Source organism: Haliotis rufescens, unplaced genomic scaffold (genome assembly GCF_023055435.1).
Source record: "Haliotis rufescens isolate VD_foot unplaced genomic scaffold, xgHalRufe1.0.p SCAF_19, whole genome shotgun sequence".
In the NCBI taxonomy this organism is placed as follows: domain Eukaryota; kingdom Metazoa; phylum Mollusca; class Gastropoda; order Lepetellida; family Haliotidae; genus Haliotis; species Haliotis rufescens.
This window is the reverse complement of record NW_025963879.1, coordinates 13,868,803-13,887,968: the sequence shown is the minus strand read 5'-3', so window position 1 is coordinate 13,887,968 and position 19,166 is coordinate 13,868,803. Positions and strand designations below refer to the sequence as shown.

At 41.6% G+C, this 19,166-nt stretch overlaps 1 protein-coding gene across 1 annotated transcript; it reads left to right on the top strand.

Annotated features, from left to right (window-relative positions):
• The first annotated feature begins 32 nt into the window (after positions 1–32).
• On the top strand, positions 33–17,242 carry LOC124148291 (nucleoporin SEH1-like). The gene is made up of 9 exons (XM_046519312.2): positions 33–323; positions 1,746–1,796; positions 2,695–2,919; positions 3,426–3,556; positions 4,718–4,810; positions 6,403–6,628; positions 10,183–10,261; positions 11,080–11,209; positions 16,293–17,242. The coding sequence occupies exons 1-9, from the start codon at positions 213–215 to the stop codon at positions 16,381–16,383; spliced, it is 1,137 nt and encodes a 378-aa protein (XP_046375268.1). The 5' UTR covers positions 33–212; the 3' UTR covers positions 16,384–17,242.
• Positions 17,243–19,166: the final 1,924 nt, after the last annotated feature.

The window sequence follows — 19,166 nt, the reverse complement described above, 5'->3', positions numbered from 1 at the left end:
TTAATATCTGCGACAGACCAATCATCTTACTTGTTACATGTACGTTGTTGGAGCGCTATGGCGCATGAAAGCCCAAAGTTATCGCGCACCTGCCAGTGTTTTATTTTAGGACGATAACTCTAAATTGAAGTTTACACAAAGTAACAGTATATAGTATAATAGTATCACACATTTATTATTTATTTCTCACTCTTCTTTGATTGACATTCGTCATGTTTGTGGCCAAATCCATCCCTGTTGATCATAAAGACTTGATCCACGATGTCTCCTATGATTTCCACGGCACACGAATGGCCACATGTTCCAGTGACCAAAGCGTGAAGGTGATAACCAATTTTGATGAATATTATGCTGGAATGTGAATTCACTTGCATGCTAAACTATCTTTCTAAGCTGATTTTCAAAAACACCATGCATGCATAGAATTAGCACACTCCCCTAAGATTAGAACTGGACTGAACTGAAAGTTACCTACACCATAATATTAACAAGTGTATGATTAATGCCTTATCACTGTTGGGGGCACGGATGGCCCAGTCTAAGGTGCCGCGATTCGCTGTGCAGAGTTGCATCCCATGCGCAATTTGGGTTCGAATCCCGGTTCGCTCGGATTATGTTTCGAGGTTTGTCAGCACCATACCCATGCTCGTGGGTTTCGCTGAAGTGGTAAATGTCTGAGACCTGCATCACTTCGGGTTTTCCTCCCACTATTAGCTGACATGCCGTGATATACTGTTAAAGACAGCGTTAAACCCATCTCACTCACTCACCTTATCACTGTGAAGCTGTGAATAAACAGTATCCTTTATAATGACAGTTAGGTACTACTTGTTTTATGAATCACTGTCTGATTATGCCGTTCTCCTCCTGTGTACCATAGTTTGTACCCTGGGTACATATTCTCGCATACTGTTTTTGAGGCCCTAAGAAGTATTTTACATTATGTGTCTAATAACAATGGCAATACACTAAAATTAAGTCGTACCTTTGAGAATATTTATTACTGTTTACAATTGGGTAGTCAAATGACCACACCTCTTGTCAATTTAATTGTGATAATGCCACGCCAAGTGAGACGAGTCAATGAGGCGCCATCTTGTTACTTGATTTCAAGCCCCTCCATGACATTCAAATTAAAAATATCTGCACAATATGATCAGTCACATGACACTACAGACAGGAAGTTTATCAGTGCATACACTTGTCAATGATTTTTCTGGTGCAAAATTATCATCAGATCAAGTTTGATTAAATGTGCATTAGTGAAAAAGTATGTTTTGAGGTATGTGGGGCAGTGGAGTAGTGGAGTGGTTAATACATTCGCTCGTCATGCTGAAAACCCTAGTTCGATTCCCCATATGGGTACAGTGTGTGAAGCCCATTTCTGGTGTCCACCGCCATGATATTGCTGGAATATTGTTAAAAGCGGTGTAAAATCCAACTCACGTTCTTTGCCCCTTGGGACAAACATGGGTTGTAGAATTGGCCTTCAGCAACCCATGCTTGTCGTAAGAGGCCTCTAACAGGATCAGAGGGTCAGTCTAACTGACTAGGTTGATGCATGTCTTCATATCGCAGTTGTATGTAGCGTCTTATTACAGTGGACAAGAGTTGAATTTAACCACCAAGGGCAACAAGTTTCCCCATCCACTGGCAGAGCAATGGCGTCTCTGTATGACATTAGAATGATATAAATTGTCCCCGTTTGAGTACACTATTGAGTGGATTATGTGTTGGTGTTGTAGGTGTGGGACTTGGGAGAAGATGGAGAGTGGCACTGCACAGCGAACTGGAAGGTATTATTTGTTTATTTGGAGACAAACATAAACATTGCTGTTGTTGTGTTTCACATGTATCCCTTCGGTTAGACCTCGGTCAATCAGAAATAAACCTATAGAGAGTGAAAGAAGGAAGAAACTGTTTGCTGTTCCATGTTGACCAAGCAATTTACAAAGTCTTGTGTCTCAGTCTTAATTGCTTAATACTGGTAAATAAACAGATACTGCTACTTCAGCTAAACTGTCCTCAATCTTCTCAGGCTATACTGGAGGATCACTTTTTATCAGGGCAAGAACTTTCAAAATTCCCTACACATGCCAATCATGCTTATCATCTTAATGTTGGTAATAGCTGAAGTTTGTATTGCTGTTGACAGAGTGGGGTACATGTATTTAAACGCTGAACACGCCTGAGTACACACTTCTGTTGCATAATCCTGACAGTATCTGCTAGACTTTGTTGGTGTTGTCAGTAAACGAAATTAAAGATACATGTCAAGTAGTCCTGTTCATAACCCTTCTGTTATAGATGTTTGGGCTCTTTGATGAATTACTGAAGTCTGTGGCAGGATGCCTCAAGGAACCCAGAACCCTTAATTTCAAACACTGATGTGTGATTGTTTTATGTAGAAAAAAAAGAGCAAAAATGAATTTCCAGTATATAATAATTTTGGAAAAAAGAACAATTGTCCATGCGTAGTAATTTTGATATTTTAGTTCCGTGATCAATGGTTGTGTCTGTAAGGTCTTCTTGGTTCGCAGTTCATATTTTCTTTATTTTAGGAGATATTATACATTCTACATATATTGAAATATGTGATATAGGGATTAGAACTAGCAAAGTATATTTTGTGACAGACCAGTTGAAAATCATGATGGCATGTAGTGACTGATGCTGATTTCCCCCTGTCTGTAGACCCACAGTGGCTCCGTGTGGCGAGTGACATGGGCACACCCTGAGTTCGGGCAGGTTCTCGCCACATGCTCCTTCGACAGAACCGCGGCGGTGTGGGAGGAGCTGGTGGGAGAACACGGCAAAGGTGAAGGTCAGACACCATGGGTCAACAGGGGTAACCTTGTGGACAGTCGAACTTCTGTGACGGACGTCAAGTTTGGGCCTCAGTATTTGGGTTTGCAACTGGTGAGTTTCTTTCAGTCATTGTTAATGCGGGAATAAAAAGTTATATCTCAGGCTCTCAACTGGAGTTTTGTTTACAACACATACAAAATGTCATAACTTGTCCCTTTTAACATGTTTAAAGCCTCCCATTTCATTCAAAGAGCAAAGATCTGTATTATAAATATTCAATTTTTCTATTCATTGACAAGTTTTTCATGACCAGATAACATTGGTTTATGAAAATACCTGCATCATATATTGAAATATGTCTGCACCTATCAGTAATAATTCATTTAACATGACAAATGAATCATGCATTGTAGAGATAAATGATGTTAATCACTCGGAGAAGCCCTGTTGTACTGTAGTGATGACCTACATTACTATAACACTGGCTTTAATCCGGACACTATATAAGTACAGTGATCTTGAACGCGAAGTTAAGTGCCATTTCACCTCATGAGAGAGTGATCCTGCAAATGGATAAGTCAGTGTGTACCGCTTACACTGTGTGTTTGTTTGTGCAGGCAACATGTTCAGCTGACGGGATCGTCCGAATCTATGAGGCTGTGGATGTGATGAACCTCAGCAACTGGCCCCTCCAGCATGAGATCTCATGTCGGATCAGCTGCAGCTGCTTGTCATGGAACAACTCCAGGTTTTTCTACTTTCTTCTTCCAAATACGCCATTCAATATTCTTAATGTCAATTTAAAACAAATCTCGCATTTTGGGAGCAGATTTGTTTGTATGTTTTTTTTGTTTTTTTTGTTTAACGCCGCACTCAGCAATATTCCAGTTATGTGACGTCAGTCTGTAAATAATCGAGTCTGGACCACACATTCCAGTGATTGACATAATGAGCATCGATCCACGCAATTTGGATCATGTATCAACCAAGTCAGCGAGCCTGACCCCCCGATCCTGTTAGTCGCCTCTTACGACAAGCATAGTCGCCGTTTTCAGCAAGAATGGGTTGATCTTCACAGGCACTCAGGGAGCTGAGACTAGTTGTTGAGTGCACCTTGGTCCATTGACCAGGGTAATAAGTGTGCTTTAAGCAACCACTCAGTGGATGGAAAGAGCACTTAAAAATGCACTTATTATTATTAATGATCATAGGATAGTTGGACAGGTAAAACAAAATCCAGGCTTACTCATTTTTTATTCAGACAATAGTGACACAGTTTGTCTTGAAACCTTTTTTTTGCTTCTTATATTCTGTGTTACTCCTAAGAGAGTTATTTTAAAAAAACATAACAATCCTTCATGAAATGACCGCCTCAGTGGTCTAGTGGTAGAGCGTCCGCCCGGAGAGTGGAAGACCCGGGGTTTGATCCCCGGCCACAGCATACCAAAAGATGGTACTTGTTGTTACCCTGTCTGGCACTCGGCATTAAGGGGCTAAAACAAGGACTGGTTGGCTCGGAGTCAGTATACCATGTCCGAGTGGGGTATTCATGTTAAACTGCGGCATGCTCTCTCAGTGTGCTAGCACTATAAATCGGCATCATTCCAGACACACACACATGCATGCACATCGCTATATAAGTGCAATAATCTTGGACGTGATGTCAAACCCAATTTTACCACACCTCACCTTCAGTAATATCTATCCTTAGTTTCCCTTGCGTGGCATAAGAGGTGACAGAAAGGAGATTTATTCATACATGTTGATGTCACATGAGCTGATGACTGGAAGTGTGAAGACCAACTCCCAGCTGTGACTTGGCTGATTGTGTCCCTACGCTGTGACAGTGTCAATCCACCTGCAACATCAGTGATGTGACCTATAACCTATGCTGTTACCATGGTTACAGAGTTCACCCTCCAATGATAGCTGTTGGCAGTGACGACCCTAACCCTGCTGCTGGTGCAAAGGTCCACATCTACGAGTACAATGATAATGCGAGGTGAGTCAGGCTAATGGATTGAATGCAGTAAAATTGCAATGGTTTGGAACACTTTGGCATAAAACATAATGTTATCATTCTATTCTGTTTTTATGTTCTATTTGTGAATATTTGGTGATGTATAAATTAATAAAAAAGAACTTACTGCTATTAAAAAACAATATTAAAATTTAAATGATAAACAACAGTTTACTGCAGATCTTTAATCTTTAATCTTTAATCATGTTAATAGTTCAGTCATTCCCCCTGTCGGTACTTATGATATCATGAAGTGTTTTCTTAAAGCCCTAGTCTCAGTGTAGAGCCCTAGTCTCAGTGTAGAGCCCTAGTCTCAGTGTAGAGCCCTAGTTTCAGTGTAGAGCCCTAGTCTCAGTGTAGAGCCCTAGTCTCAGTGTAGAGCCCTAGTCTCAGTGTAGAGCCCTAGTCTCAGTGTAGAGCCCCAGTCTCAGTGTAGAGCCCTAGTCTCAGTGTAGAGCCCTAGTCTCAGTGTAGAGCCCTAGTTTCAGTGTAGAGCCCTAGTCTCAGTGTAGAGCCCCAGTCTCAGTGTAGAGCCCTAGTCTCAGTGTAGAGCCCTAGTCTCAGTGTAGAGCCCTAGTCTCAGTGTAGAGCCCTAGTCTCAGTGTAGAGCCCTAGTCTCAGTGTAAAGTCCCAGTCTCAGTGTAGAGCCCTAGTCTCAGTGTAGAGCCCTAGTCTCAGTGTAGAGCCCTAGTCTCAGTGTAAAGTCCCAGTCTCAGTGTAGAGCCCTAGTCTCAGTGTAGAGCCCTAGTCTCAGTGTAAAGCCCTAGTCTCCGTGTAGAGCCCTAGTTTCAGTGTAGAGCCCTAGTTTCAGTGTAGAGCCCTAGTCTCCGTGTAGATCCCTAGTCTCCGTGTATAGCCCTAGTCTCAGTGTAGAGCCCCAGTCTCAGTATAAAGCCCTAGTCTCAGTATAAAGCCCTAGTTTAGGTGTAGAGCCCTAGTTTCAGTGTAGAGCCCTAGTCTCAGTGTAGAGCCCAAGTCTCAGTATAAAGCCCTAGTTTAGGTGTAGAGCCCTAGTTTCAGTGTAGAGCCCTAGTCTCAGTGTAGAGCCCTAGTCTCAGTATAAAGCCCTAGTTTCAGTGTAGAGCCCTAGTCTCAGTGTAGAGCCTAAGTCTCAGTGTAGAGCCCTAGTCTCAGTGTAAAGCCCTAGTCTCTGTGTAAAGCCCTAGTCTCCGTGTAGATCCCTAGTCTCCGTGTAGAGCCCTAGTCTCAGTGTAGAGCCCTAGTCTCAGTGTAGAGCCCTAGTCTCTGTGTAAAGCCCTAGGATCCGTGTAGATCCCTAGTCTCCGTGTAGAGCCCTAGTCTCAGTGTAGAGCCCTAGTCTCAGTGTAGAGCCCTAGTCTCAGTGTAGAGCCCTAGTCTCTGTGTAAAGCCCTAGGATCCGTGTAGATCCCTAGTCTCCGTGTAGAGCCCTAGTCTCAGTGTAGAGCCCTAGTCTCAGTGTAAAGCCCTAGTCTCAGTTTAGAGCCCTAGTCTCAGTGTAAAGCCCTAGTCTCAGTGTAGATCCCTACACACTAGCCTCACTGGTTCATTAAAGCCTGAGTCGCCCTGTTTCCATGTATCTCCTTATGTTTCAGGAAATGGAACAAAGTGGAGAGTTTATCCATGGTCACAGACCCCGTCCATGATGTTGCCTTCGCTCCGAACCTGGGGCGGTCGTACCACCTGTTGGCAATCGCTGCCAAGGATCTCAAGATTATTTCTCTGAAGCCACTGAGGAAGGATGTTTCTTTAGGAGCACAAGCCAGCCTGACGAAGTTTGAGATGAGACAAGTGGCAAGCTTCAGTGACCATGAGTCTCAGGTATACTGCAACATTATTCAACGTCACTGAGAAGACTGGGGGTGGGTGGGGGTTTGTGGAGAGCTGGGATTTTATCAGGGCAGACACATCACAAGGCAACCTTATGTCATGCTAGACCAGGTCACAGACACATCACAAGACAACCCTATTATGTCATGCTAGACCAGAGAACAGACACATCACAAGACAACCCTATTATGTCAAGCTAGACCAGGGCACATCACTAAGACAATTATCTGTCATGCTAGACCAGGGCACATCACTAAGACCGTTATCTGTCATGCTAGACCAGGGCACATCACTAAGACTGTTATCTGTCATGCTAGACCAGGGCACATCACTAAGACTGTTATCTGTCATGCCAGATCAGGGCACATCACTAAGACTGTTATCTGTCATGCTTGACCAGGGCTCATCACTAAGACTGTTATCTGTCATGCTAGACCAGGGCACATCACAAAGACTGTTATCTGTCATGCTAGACCAGGGCACATCACTAAGACTGTTATCTGTCATGCTAGACCAGGGCTCATCACTAAGACTGTTATCTGTCATGCTAGACCAGGGCACATCACTAAGACTGTTATCTGTCATGCCAGACCAGGGCTCATCACTAAGACTGTTATCTGTCATGCTAGACCAGGGCTCATCACTAAGACTGTTATCTGTCATGCTGGACCAAGGCTCATCACTAAGACTGTTATCTGTCATGCTAGACCAGGGCACATCACTTAGACTGTTATCTGTCATGCCAGATCAGGGCTCATCACTAAGACTGTTATCTGTCAAGCTAGACCAGGGCACATCACTAAGACTGTTATCTGTCATGCTAGACCAGGGCTCATCACTAAGACTGTTATCTGTCATGCTAGACCAGGGTTCATCACTAAGACTGTTATCTGTCATGCTAGACCAGGGCACATCACTAAGATTGTTATCTGTCATGCTAGACCAGGGCACATCACTTAGATGGTTATCTGTCATGCTAGACCAGGGCTCATCACTAAGACCGTTATCTGTCATGCTAGACCAGGGTTCATCACTAAGACCGTTTTCTGTCAAGCTAGACCAGGGCTCATCACTAAGACTGTTATCTGTCATGCTAGACCAGGGCTCATCACTAAGACTGTTATCTGTCATGCTGGACCAAGGCACATCTCTAAGACTGTTATCTGTCATGCTAAACCAGGGCTCATCACTAAGGCTGTTATCTGTCATGCTAGACCAGGGCACATCACTAAGACTGTTATCTGTCATGCCAGATCAGGGCACATCACTAAGACTGTTATCTGTCATGCTTGACCAGGGCTCATCACTAAGACTGTTATCTGTCATGCTAGACCAGGGCACATCACAAAGACTGTTATCTGTCATGCTAGACCAGGGCACATCACTAAGACTGTTATCTGTCATGCTAGACCAGGGCTCATCACTAAGACTGTTATCTGTCATGCTAGACCAGGGCACATCACTAAGACTGTTATCTGTCATGCCAGACCAGGGCTCATCACTAAGACTGTTATCTGTCATGCTAGACCAGGGCTCATCACTAAGACTGTTATCTGTCATGCTGGACCAAGGCTCATCACTAAGACTGTTATCTGTCATGCTAGACCAGGGCACATCACTTAGACTGTTATCTGTCATGCCAGATCAGGGCTCATCACTAAGACTGTTATCTGTCAAGCTAGACCAGGGCACATCACTAAGACTGTTATCTGTCATGCTAGACCAGGGCTCATCACTAAGACTGTTATCTGTCATGCTAGACCAGGGTTCATCACTAAGACTGTTATCTGTCATGCTAGACCAGGGCACATCCCTAAGATTGTTATCTGTCATGCTAGACCAGGGCACATCACTTAGATGGTTATCTGTCATGCTAGACCAGGGCTCATCACTAAGACCGTTATCTGTCATGCTAGACCAGGGTTCATCACTAAGACCGTTTTCTGTCAAGCTAGACCAGGGCTCATCACTAAGACTGTTATCTGTCATGCTAGACCAGGGCTCATCACTAAGACTGTTATCTGTCATGCTGGACCAAGGCACATCTCTAAGACTGTTATCTGTCATGCTAAACCAGGGCTCATCACTAAGGCTGTTATCTGTCATGCTAGACCAGGGCACATCACTTAGACTGTTATCTGTCATGCCAGATCAGGGCTCATCACTAAGACTGTTATCTGTCAAGCTAGACCAGGGCACATCACTAAGACTGTTATCTGTCATGCTGGACCAGGGCTCATCACTAAGACTGTTATCTGTCATGCTAGACCAGGGCACATCACTTAGACTGTTATCTGTCATGCCAGATCAGGGCTCATCACTAAGACTGTTATCTGTCAAGCTAGACCAGGGCACATCACTAAGACTGTTATCTGTCATGCTAGACCAGGGCTCATCACTAAGACTGTTATCTGTCATGCTAGACCAGGGCTCATCACTAAGACTGTTATCTATCATGCTAGACCAGGGCTCATCACTAAGACTGTTATCTGTCATGCTGGACCAAGGCACATCACTAAGACTGTTATCTGTCATGCTAAACCAGGGCTCATCACTAAGGCTGTTATCTGTCATGCTAGACCAGGGCACATCACTTAGACTGTTATCTGTCATGCCAGATCAGGGCTCATCACTAAGACTGTTATCTGTCAAGCTAGACCAGGGTTCATCACTAAGACCGTTTTCTGTCAAGCTAGACCAGGGCTCATCACTAAGACTGTTATCTGTCATGCTAGACCAGGGCTCATCACTAAGACTGTTATCTGTCATGCTGGACCAAGGCACATCACTAAGACTGTTATCTGTCATGCTAAACCAGGGCTCATCACTAAGGCTGTTATCTGTCATGCTAGACCAGGGCACATCACTTAGACTGTTATCTGTCATGCCAGATCAGGGCTCATCACTAAGACTGTTATCTGTCAAGCTAGACCAGGGCACATCACTGAGACTGTTATCTGTCAAGCTAGACCAGGGCACATCACTGAGACTGTTATCTGTCATGCTAGACCAGGGCTCATCACTAAGACTGTTATCTGTCATGCTAGACCAGGGCTCATCACTAAGACTGTTATCTGTCAAGCTAGACCAGGGCACATCACTAAGACTGTTATCTGTCATGCTAGACCAGGGCTCATCACTAAGACTGTTATCTGTCATGCTAGACCAGGGCACATCACTAAGACTGTTATCTGTCATGCTAGACCAGGGCACATCACTAAGACTGTTATCTGTCATGCTAGACCAGGGCTCATCACTAAGACTGTTATCTGTCATGCTAGACCAGGGCTCATCCCTTAGACTGTTATCTGTCATGCTAGACCAGGGCTTATAGACCATGAAGCGTTTATTGATCTGGGGCATAGGTGGCCTAGTCCTCTATGGCACCATATTCAATGTGCAGAGCCGCATCTGTGAATCATGCCAGAATCTGATGATCAAGGGTTTAAATTTGCCCTGGTTACGATGGTTGGTGTGTCAGCATCTTGTTGTAGCCTTGTGTGAAACCTGATTCCCTCACCCAACTCTGAATGAATGTGTTCCAGGTATGGCGCGTTTCCTGGAACGTGACGGGTACAATTCTAGCATCGTCCGGAGATGATGGATGTGTCCGACTATGGAAAGGTAAGGCAGGTCTACAGATGCTAGCAGTGGGAAAACATACTCTATGTTCTCGGTACATTAAAGTGCTGATATACGGAGCTCCTGTGTAATATGGTGGCACGGGTGGCCCAATCGTGTGAGGCACCACAATTCGCTGTGCAGAGTTGTGTCCCTTGGGCATGCCAGAAACCACTGACCTGATCCTGGTTCGCCCCGATTATGTTTACAGGTTTTGGTCACCATACCCGTGCTAGTGGATTTCATCAACTGGTATTAAACCAAACTCACTCACTCACCCACCTAAGAAATGGTGGCTAAAAGACTTGGAAACCGTTACTAAGGAGCAAGCTTTTGTACAGTTGTTGCCAGTATAGTGAAAGATATTAGGTATTCTGTTTTCTTGACATTTTGTGTTGTAAGTCAAGATAGAGAAATTGGACCAAAGGACTTGTTTGTCTGAAAACAAGAGGGAAGTAAAGTGTGTTTCTTTATGCCCTTGGGGGTGATTGGTGTAGCCTAGTGGTTAAAGTGTTTGCTCATCACAACTACGACCCGGGTTCGTTTCCCCACATGGGTACAATGTGTCAAGCCCATTTCTGGTGTCACCCGCCGTGATTGCTGGAATATTGCTAAAAGCGGCGTAAAACCATTCTCACTCACTTTAGGCTGTGGATATTATGGTGTGCCATTGCTCATGCCCTCATTGGGTTGCCTAGATTATTGACAACAAGCTGCCCTCACAGCTGGAATATTGCTGACTGGTGTAAATAAAGCATTCATCCACTTACACACTCTGATTATTTCAAATGTTGATGTCATGCCTCGTGTTCCCCATTCAGCCAACTATCTGGACTCCTGGAAGAGTATCTCAGTCATGAAGGGAGATGGATCGCCACAAGACTCCGCTCGCAACCTCAGCAACATGCCGCAAGCAATGTCCGTTTCCAACGGCAACAGTGAAGGCGTCAGGTATTTTAGAGCTGCTCCAATCAGCTCGGCCAATCAGGTTGTCTGGCACTAGGGGAAGATTACTCTGACAATGCAATCCAAAGTTCATATTCTGTCAGTTTGTTGAGAGAAATTTCATGGAAGCAGGTTCACAACAGTTGAAGTGTCCCATGATAGCTGAAATTGTTGTGTGACAGTGAATGATGTAGACTGTGATCAGCATCTGGAAGATGATGCTACAGCCAGGTATCCAGTTCCAACGATGCGTGAAGTGTTATTTATGCTGGGAGGTCTTGACTGTATCTTCACATTTAGGAGTCTAATTTCAAACCATGACCCTAAAGATCATTTGCATCTTGACAAATTGTGACATATCTTAGTCACAGGTAAATGTCCCGCCGTGATATTCATGATTATTGTCATACCTTGTCTCATACTGCCATCTTTCTACCCAGGTTATTAAAAGAGCTGTTAGTAAACAGTTGGGGATCCTATTGCTAGGGTATCTCCTGCACTGTAGTGGGAAGGTTAGTGTTTAGCTTTAGTTGACAGAGTTATGTCCCCATAACTGACATCGCCACGTCACCTTATTTCATTGTACACATTCGTAGACTCTACTTTTAGGGGTAGTATTCCACACCAAAGAGAAAACTATTAAAACAAATCAAAAGGATATAAAGGATGCTTGTGTTTATTTTTGTAATCTATTAATGACTAAACATTCCTGTTTTCCCAAGTTCTGTTAGTTGTTTATGACGGGAACTTTAATCTCATCATGCAAGGGACATTGTATTAATTTATACAATTTCAAAGATGGGTATAATTTTTATGTGAAAATAAATTAGTTTGCTAAAGAATATATATCGGTAGATTTCATTACATCAACAAGTGGAATACAAGTTTACACAAGACGTTTCATTGTTACATAAACTGTTACTCTAGACTGAGGTGCTTTGAAATTGCAAGAGGGCCGATTTGTCATTATGAATAAACCAAGAGGACTTCTGTCTTGAACTATATATGGAAGATTATGCTTTGGGATAGTTTGTCTTCAACCGGTTGACTCTCAGAGAAGTATTTATAGAAGCACCAGTTGGAATCAGTGCTATTAAAGATGTGTTTAGGAACACGTATTCAAACCATTTGAATCTTAAGAATCATGGACTTTTGAGACCATGTGTTCTTCTGTGTAGTGTGTATTTGATATGACATTGCTAGGGTGAGATCCAAATAGATTCTTCAGTAGCCTCATTGAACAAGTCATTTAAAAAAATACCATGTAATTGAAATTTTCACTGAAGTGGAAATACATATTTAGTGACTGAATAATTTCTTTGGTGTCCCATTTTGGTTAATTTTTAGTTGTCAATCAATATCATCAATTTTTATACTACATGTACGTGTATATGGAATCTAATTTTCCAGGTTTGGGGTTTTAGGCAGTGAAAGAAATTTTGCCAACCTTGAGGAGCATGTTAATTGTGGAGTGTGTTATAGTGAAGCATTGGCTCAGGCTTGAAATACCCCACATTGGTGCCATGTTTGCAGCTGTTTCCTGGAGTCCTCCATGATATTGCTGGAATATTGCCAAAAGCGGCTTCCAATGATTCAGCTTATCTTGTACATCCATTTAAACAGAAATAGGGAACATTTAAACAAATATGTTTGTCATCTGAATTACTCTATGCAGTGCCATATCATGAACTAACTCACTGATGCCATACAGTTTCCCAGTTTTATGCCGTACAGCATAGTCTTATGTTCTACGCCAATAAACCTTTTACTCTTTTGTCATTTTCAAGCAAGCAAACTAGTCTTACATATGCACATTTAGTACTTTCTAGTCTTTCGATAATGATTATTTCAAATTAGATGTTTTTTTACACATTACCAAAAATGTATGTTTAACATAATGTCCCATTTTTGTCCAAATTTGAAGACATTTATATGATGTGAATTTCTTTCCTTAGTGGTGTGTGTGTCATTGTTCAGACTACCATTCCTTGTTCAGTGCAGATAATGCTAATGGAGTGTCAGGTGTGTCATACCTTTGTATCATTGAGGAGATATGTATTCAGCTTTGTAGTGGACATACACTTGCCACTCGTCCTGTATTTCAATACAGCTGATGTCAAATTTGGAATTAAAAGTTACCGGTCGAATTTCTGCCTCTGTTATTTGTGCATCAGTGAGTTGGTGAGTGTGGCATTGTGTTACAGTGAGAGATGACAGACATGCCTACCATTTTGGGAGTGTGTTGAGGTTACGAGAGGTGGCTGAAAGTTCTGAGTTTATCTACGAAGGATGTATAGTACACAGTTTGCATGTACTTAGCACACTACATTACATGTACTCAGTACACTACGTTACATGCTTACAGGGGTGGTCGGGTAGCCTAGTGGTTAAAGCGTTCGCTCGTCACGCCGAAGACCCGTGTTTGATTCCCCACATGGGTACAATGTCTGAAGCCCATTTCTGGTGTCCCCCGCTGTGATATTGCTGGAATATTGCTAAAAGCAGTGTAAAAACCATACACACACACATGCGTACAGGCTGCATTTGAGCCAAACACAACCAGGCAGCATATGATTAGGTATTCTCTGTTGTTGAAAGTGGACACAGTTGTCTACCACGTTGTCATCAAGTATCTCCAACTGAAAGGGCTGACTCCAACAGCGATCCATGTGGACGTGGTCTGAGATGACAATGCTCCTTCCTTTGCCAGTATTGGATGGTGGGCAGCGGAGTTCAAGTGTATTCTCTTCAATTCCTCATATGGATTTAACGAGTTCTTTATACCGGTAACTGGAATATTGCTAAAAGTGGCGGGAAAATAAACAACTCGCGTCTTTCAAACTTGTCAGGAATTGTTGTTGTGGATGAGTTGGGTTCTATGCCACTTTGAATAGTATTTGTTCCATAATGGTACTTAATGAGGAGAGAAATCTCGAAGTGATGCGGGTCTTTGATGTTCACCACTTTGGTTAAACCAATTTATGGTGCAGACAAACCAAGAATCATAATCAAAACAAACCTGGATTTAAACCCATAACTGTTATATTTTGTCACAGTGAATTGTGGGGTCCTAGATGGCTGGGACACCCCTGCCCACTGTTAATGCGCATGTGCAAGGTTAATACAGGCTTGAAAAGGCCTTAATGTTAAGGTCCTTGAAAAGGCCTTAATGTTAAGGTCCTTCTTGAAAAGGCCTTGAATGTTAAGGTCCTTCTTGAAAAGGCCTTGAATGTTAAGGTTTTGATTTATTTTATTGGCTAGGTTCGTCAGCACCATACCTGTGCTCGTAGGTTTCACCAATGTGATAAACGTCTGAGACCTGCATCGCTTGTCACTTCCAAATCCAGCTGACATGCCATGAAAATACTGAAATACTGTTCAGTGCGGTGTTAAGCCGAACTCAATCACACTGTGACAATTGTTTATGTTCAGTACTTGTATCAGTGAGAGCATGGGGCGGAACTAGATATGGTAGACATGGCAGTGAAAAATAATAAACAGTGAAAAATACTTAATATTCTAGGTTTTACCCAGAGCAAGAGTCAGACGTTATATATGTAGAATTTTTATATTATGTTGTCCCCTAGCTAATTGATGATTTGGCATATTGTTGCACACAGAAATTAAAGGAACCTCGCCTACAGTAAGACTGAAAGTTGCACCGATGAGTAGGACTGCATGGTGTTACTGGTATACGGCCATATTGTGTCTGTGTTCCCGTACATTGGGTAAAACAAATGTACCAAGTCTAGTTATTATCTGTATCGCTACACTAACATCTACACAGAAACTCATTCACAAATGATGTTTCCCTTCAAAATGATGACAAAGCATGGAAATGCGAAGTGTTATCTCCCTTGTATGGTTCCTGTAACCATGACTACAAAATGTCTGTAGAAAACAGGATCTGTGTGTACAGTCAGTGTCAAGCACTGTCATACAATCTGCATTTGTAATACATATCAATACAGATACCTGTTTCACAATCTATTCCAATATAATGTTTTGGCCAATACTCAACTCTACTAATGAGAATCCGAAATTGGAAATTTCATTCAGAATCTAGCAAGTAGTAGTTTATCTGCTGTCAGAGTTATCTTCTTTGAGTCTGCCCTTGTTTCTGCATGTATTATACATTGTAACGTCAAGGTCTGTGGAATAGGGTCTTATGGCATGCAGTTAAATCTCTTGCGGTATAATAGTGAATTGTTATAACCAGGAGAGAAATTATTTCAAGTATTTTCTGCCAAACTGAGATGGCAGCAGGTCAGTAAGCCTTCAACATCTTGTTCAAGGTGGTGGGTGGACTGAGGCTCTGGTGGACGTACTGTTCGATGAGTAGAACAAAGATGACCAACACGGTGACTGACTTTTCCACACCACCAATACTTGTCATAGAGAGAGTTCAGATTTCATTGATGTTCACAACCGCTGATATGTTGCTGACTATATGACACAACCGATATGTTGCTGACTATATGACATGACCAATATGTTGCTGAATTTATGACACGACCGATATGTTGCTGACTATATGACATGACCAATATGTTGCTGACTTTATGACACGACCGATATGTTGCTGACTATATGACATGACCAATATGTTGCTGACTATATGACACGACTGATATGTTGCTGACTATATGACCGATATGTTACTGACTATATATGACTGATATGTTGATAACTATATGACATGACCAATATGTTGCTGACTATATGACACGACTGATATGTTGCTGACTATATGACCGATATGTTACTGACTATATATGACTGATATGTTGATAACTATATGACATGACCAACATGTTGCTGACTATATGACACGACTGATATGTTGCTGACTATATATGGACTGATGCATTTCTGACTATGACATATATTCTATGACCGATATGTTGCTGACTATGTGATATGATTAATATGTTGCTGAGCATACATGACCGATATGTTGCTGACTATATAGTACCGATATGTTGCTGACTGTATATGACTGATATGTTGCTGACTGTATATGACTGATATGTTGCTGACGATATGACACGACCGATATGTTGCTCACTCATACAATTCCATATTCCAGGGCACCCCCTCCTGGATCCATGAACATCAAGCGCCTCAGCAACTGGCCCTTCACGTCCGTGCAGAAAGACCAGGCCAAGCTCTTCTACTGACAAGGCCACAATACTACCTCATCCTACTTATACATGCCTATCTTCAGAAGAATGATATTATGGTTTGGACAATATTGCCTCAGTATTAAGCATGTAGGCACTGGTTTATTTTATCAGGCTATGTTTGTGATCTAGCACATTTCAAAGGAGAGCAGTATATTTTTGTGTAGAAAGTTCAATGATCATGTAAGGGCAGGCTTTAGGTAGGAACATCAGTTTGATAGTTTATCAGTTTTGTTTGCCACTTCCTCCTTTGATGAGGATAATAAAAAACACTCGGCATGATAGTCTTCCATGTTCATTGAAGATGAGATAAACCACTCGGCATGTGTGTGGTGGGTTCAGACAGTCTTCCATGTTCAGTGAAGATGAGATACACCACTGGTTGTGTTAGGTGGGTTCAGATAGTCTGCTATGCATGTTTAGTGCAGCAGGTTTAGCTCAGGGTGCTGTGTGCGTTACATTGTTATTTTCACACTGGAAGCACTGATGTTATTATTTTGTTTGTAGGACAATGGTATTTTTTGTTATTTTGAAGTGAATTGAAAGCTTGCTATTTTTATAAGAAAATCTATCATCAGAATTGTACATCTGATTTTATCTGTCATGCCACAGTAGGACCATTTGTATTCAGTATTATTCATGGCCCTTGTAGTCATGGTAAAGGTGGGCCGGCTCCTTGGGGTGGTGTTCCCGCTGATAGACGACTCCAGCAATAAATCGTACACCTTTTATCCTAGTGAAACTAAAGCAGGTTTATCCTTGTGAAACTGAAGAGATTTTATGCTTGTGAAACTCAAACAGATTGGAATCATTGTTAACCTAAAGCAAATTTTATCCTAGTGAAGCTGAAACAGATTTTATCATTGCAAAAAGTAAAGCAGATTTTAGACTTGTGAAACTAAAGCAGATTTTATCCTAGTGAAACTAAAGCAGATTTTATCTTAGTGAAACTAAAACAGATTTTACCCTAGTGAAACTAAAACAGGTTTTATCCTTGTGAAACTAAAGTCCATTTTATCCTAGTGAAACTAAAGCAGGTTTTTTCCTTGTGAAACTAAAACAGGTTTTATCCTTGTGAAACTAAAGCCAATTGTATCCCGGGGAAACTAAAACAGGTTCTATCCCTGTCCACACCCACACAATCACCCCCTCCAACGTCTGATGTAAATAGTTGTATATCATGTTCCGAACATATAACCTGTGCATCCCCTCCACTGTTCTATCTAACAGAAATTCATTTATCAGTATTTAAAGAATTCTTTGACTCTCCCCAAAATTGCATGTTTATATATACATATATATATATATATATATATATATATATATATATATATATATATATATATATATATATATATAAAGAGTTAAAGATATATATTCAACTTGAAGTCTGCAGCAAGTGTCAATCTTGTCTTTGCTTTTGACAGTGGACCTTTGAAAAAACAAGACCTTCCACTTCTCAGTAGATCCTAGTTTCTATGGCCTTACATATCTGGGTTCATTGTACAAAGCCATCTTAGCGCTAAGCTGATCATAACTCCCATACCTTAACATGTACTTACAGCAGTAGTAGTGCTAAGACAATCATAACCCCAATACCTTAACATAGACCTACATCAGTCGTAGCGCTAAGACAATTGTAACTCCAATACCTTAACATAGACTTACAAGAGTCATAGCGCTAAGACATTCGTAACTCCAATACCTTAACATAGACTTACAGCAGTCGTAGCGCTAAGACAATCGTAACTCCAATACCTTAACATAGACTTCTACAGTCGTAGCGCTAAGACAATCGTAACTCCACTACCTTAACACAGGCTTACAGCAGTCATGCTTCTGTTTCTCTTTATAATTAGTTTTGTCCGAAAATGATAACAATCCAGTTTTGGATTCATACAAGATCATTATAAGTATTATTTGACATTTAATCAGCGTTAGTTTCATCAGTGTGTAGACACTATTTCCAGGTGGCACAAAGGAAAAGCTATATATCTATTTGTGATATTTGTGTTGCTAGGCCATTCACTACCTTTTTCAAATTTATGACTGTGGGATATTTATATTTATACTCATATGCCGTGAAACAATTTCAGCACATCATTCAGGGGTATTTAACACATTCAGTTTTAATTTACGATACTTTATAAATCTTCTGGTACTAATTTCTTTCAGTGCGAATATGTCAGTAAGACACCGATTTCTGTATAAATCTGTGATAGTGCGTAGAGATCTGTATAGAAATACAAGTGCAATATTTGATCATATGTTTTAACAGTCATTCACCAGGTGGAGACCAGACATTGCCCCTGCTTGTCTACTAAATGAGTATTCCGTGGTCACAATGGTTGCTAGGTATGACTGTGAACCTGGTGATCACCAGGATGACCAACCTGTAGTTCATTGTGTGTCTCCCTATGGCTGTCATTGATTTATACATCAAGAACGTTAATCAAAGACGAAAGTCGAAGTCCTGTATTTGCTCAAACACTTCCACATGTATGACTGGTTATGTGTGTTGTATACTCTGATTGTTATGTCACAATACTACTGTGTCATCAGCATTGTCTTTATTGTTGTACCATGGTGAATCAGTGTTACTACTGCCAGCAATATCAGATACTGTCTTCCTGTTCCCATACTTTACAACCTGCTGCAACATTATACAATATAGCCTTGTAGAAATAATTCTTTAACATAAAGCGTTGTTTGATGTAGATCAGACACACTAGTCAGAAATGTTTGTTTTTATATGATTTGATTCAGCTTTCTGGGTAGGA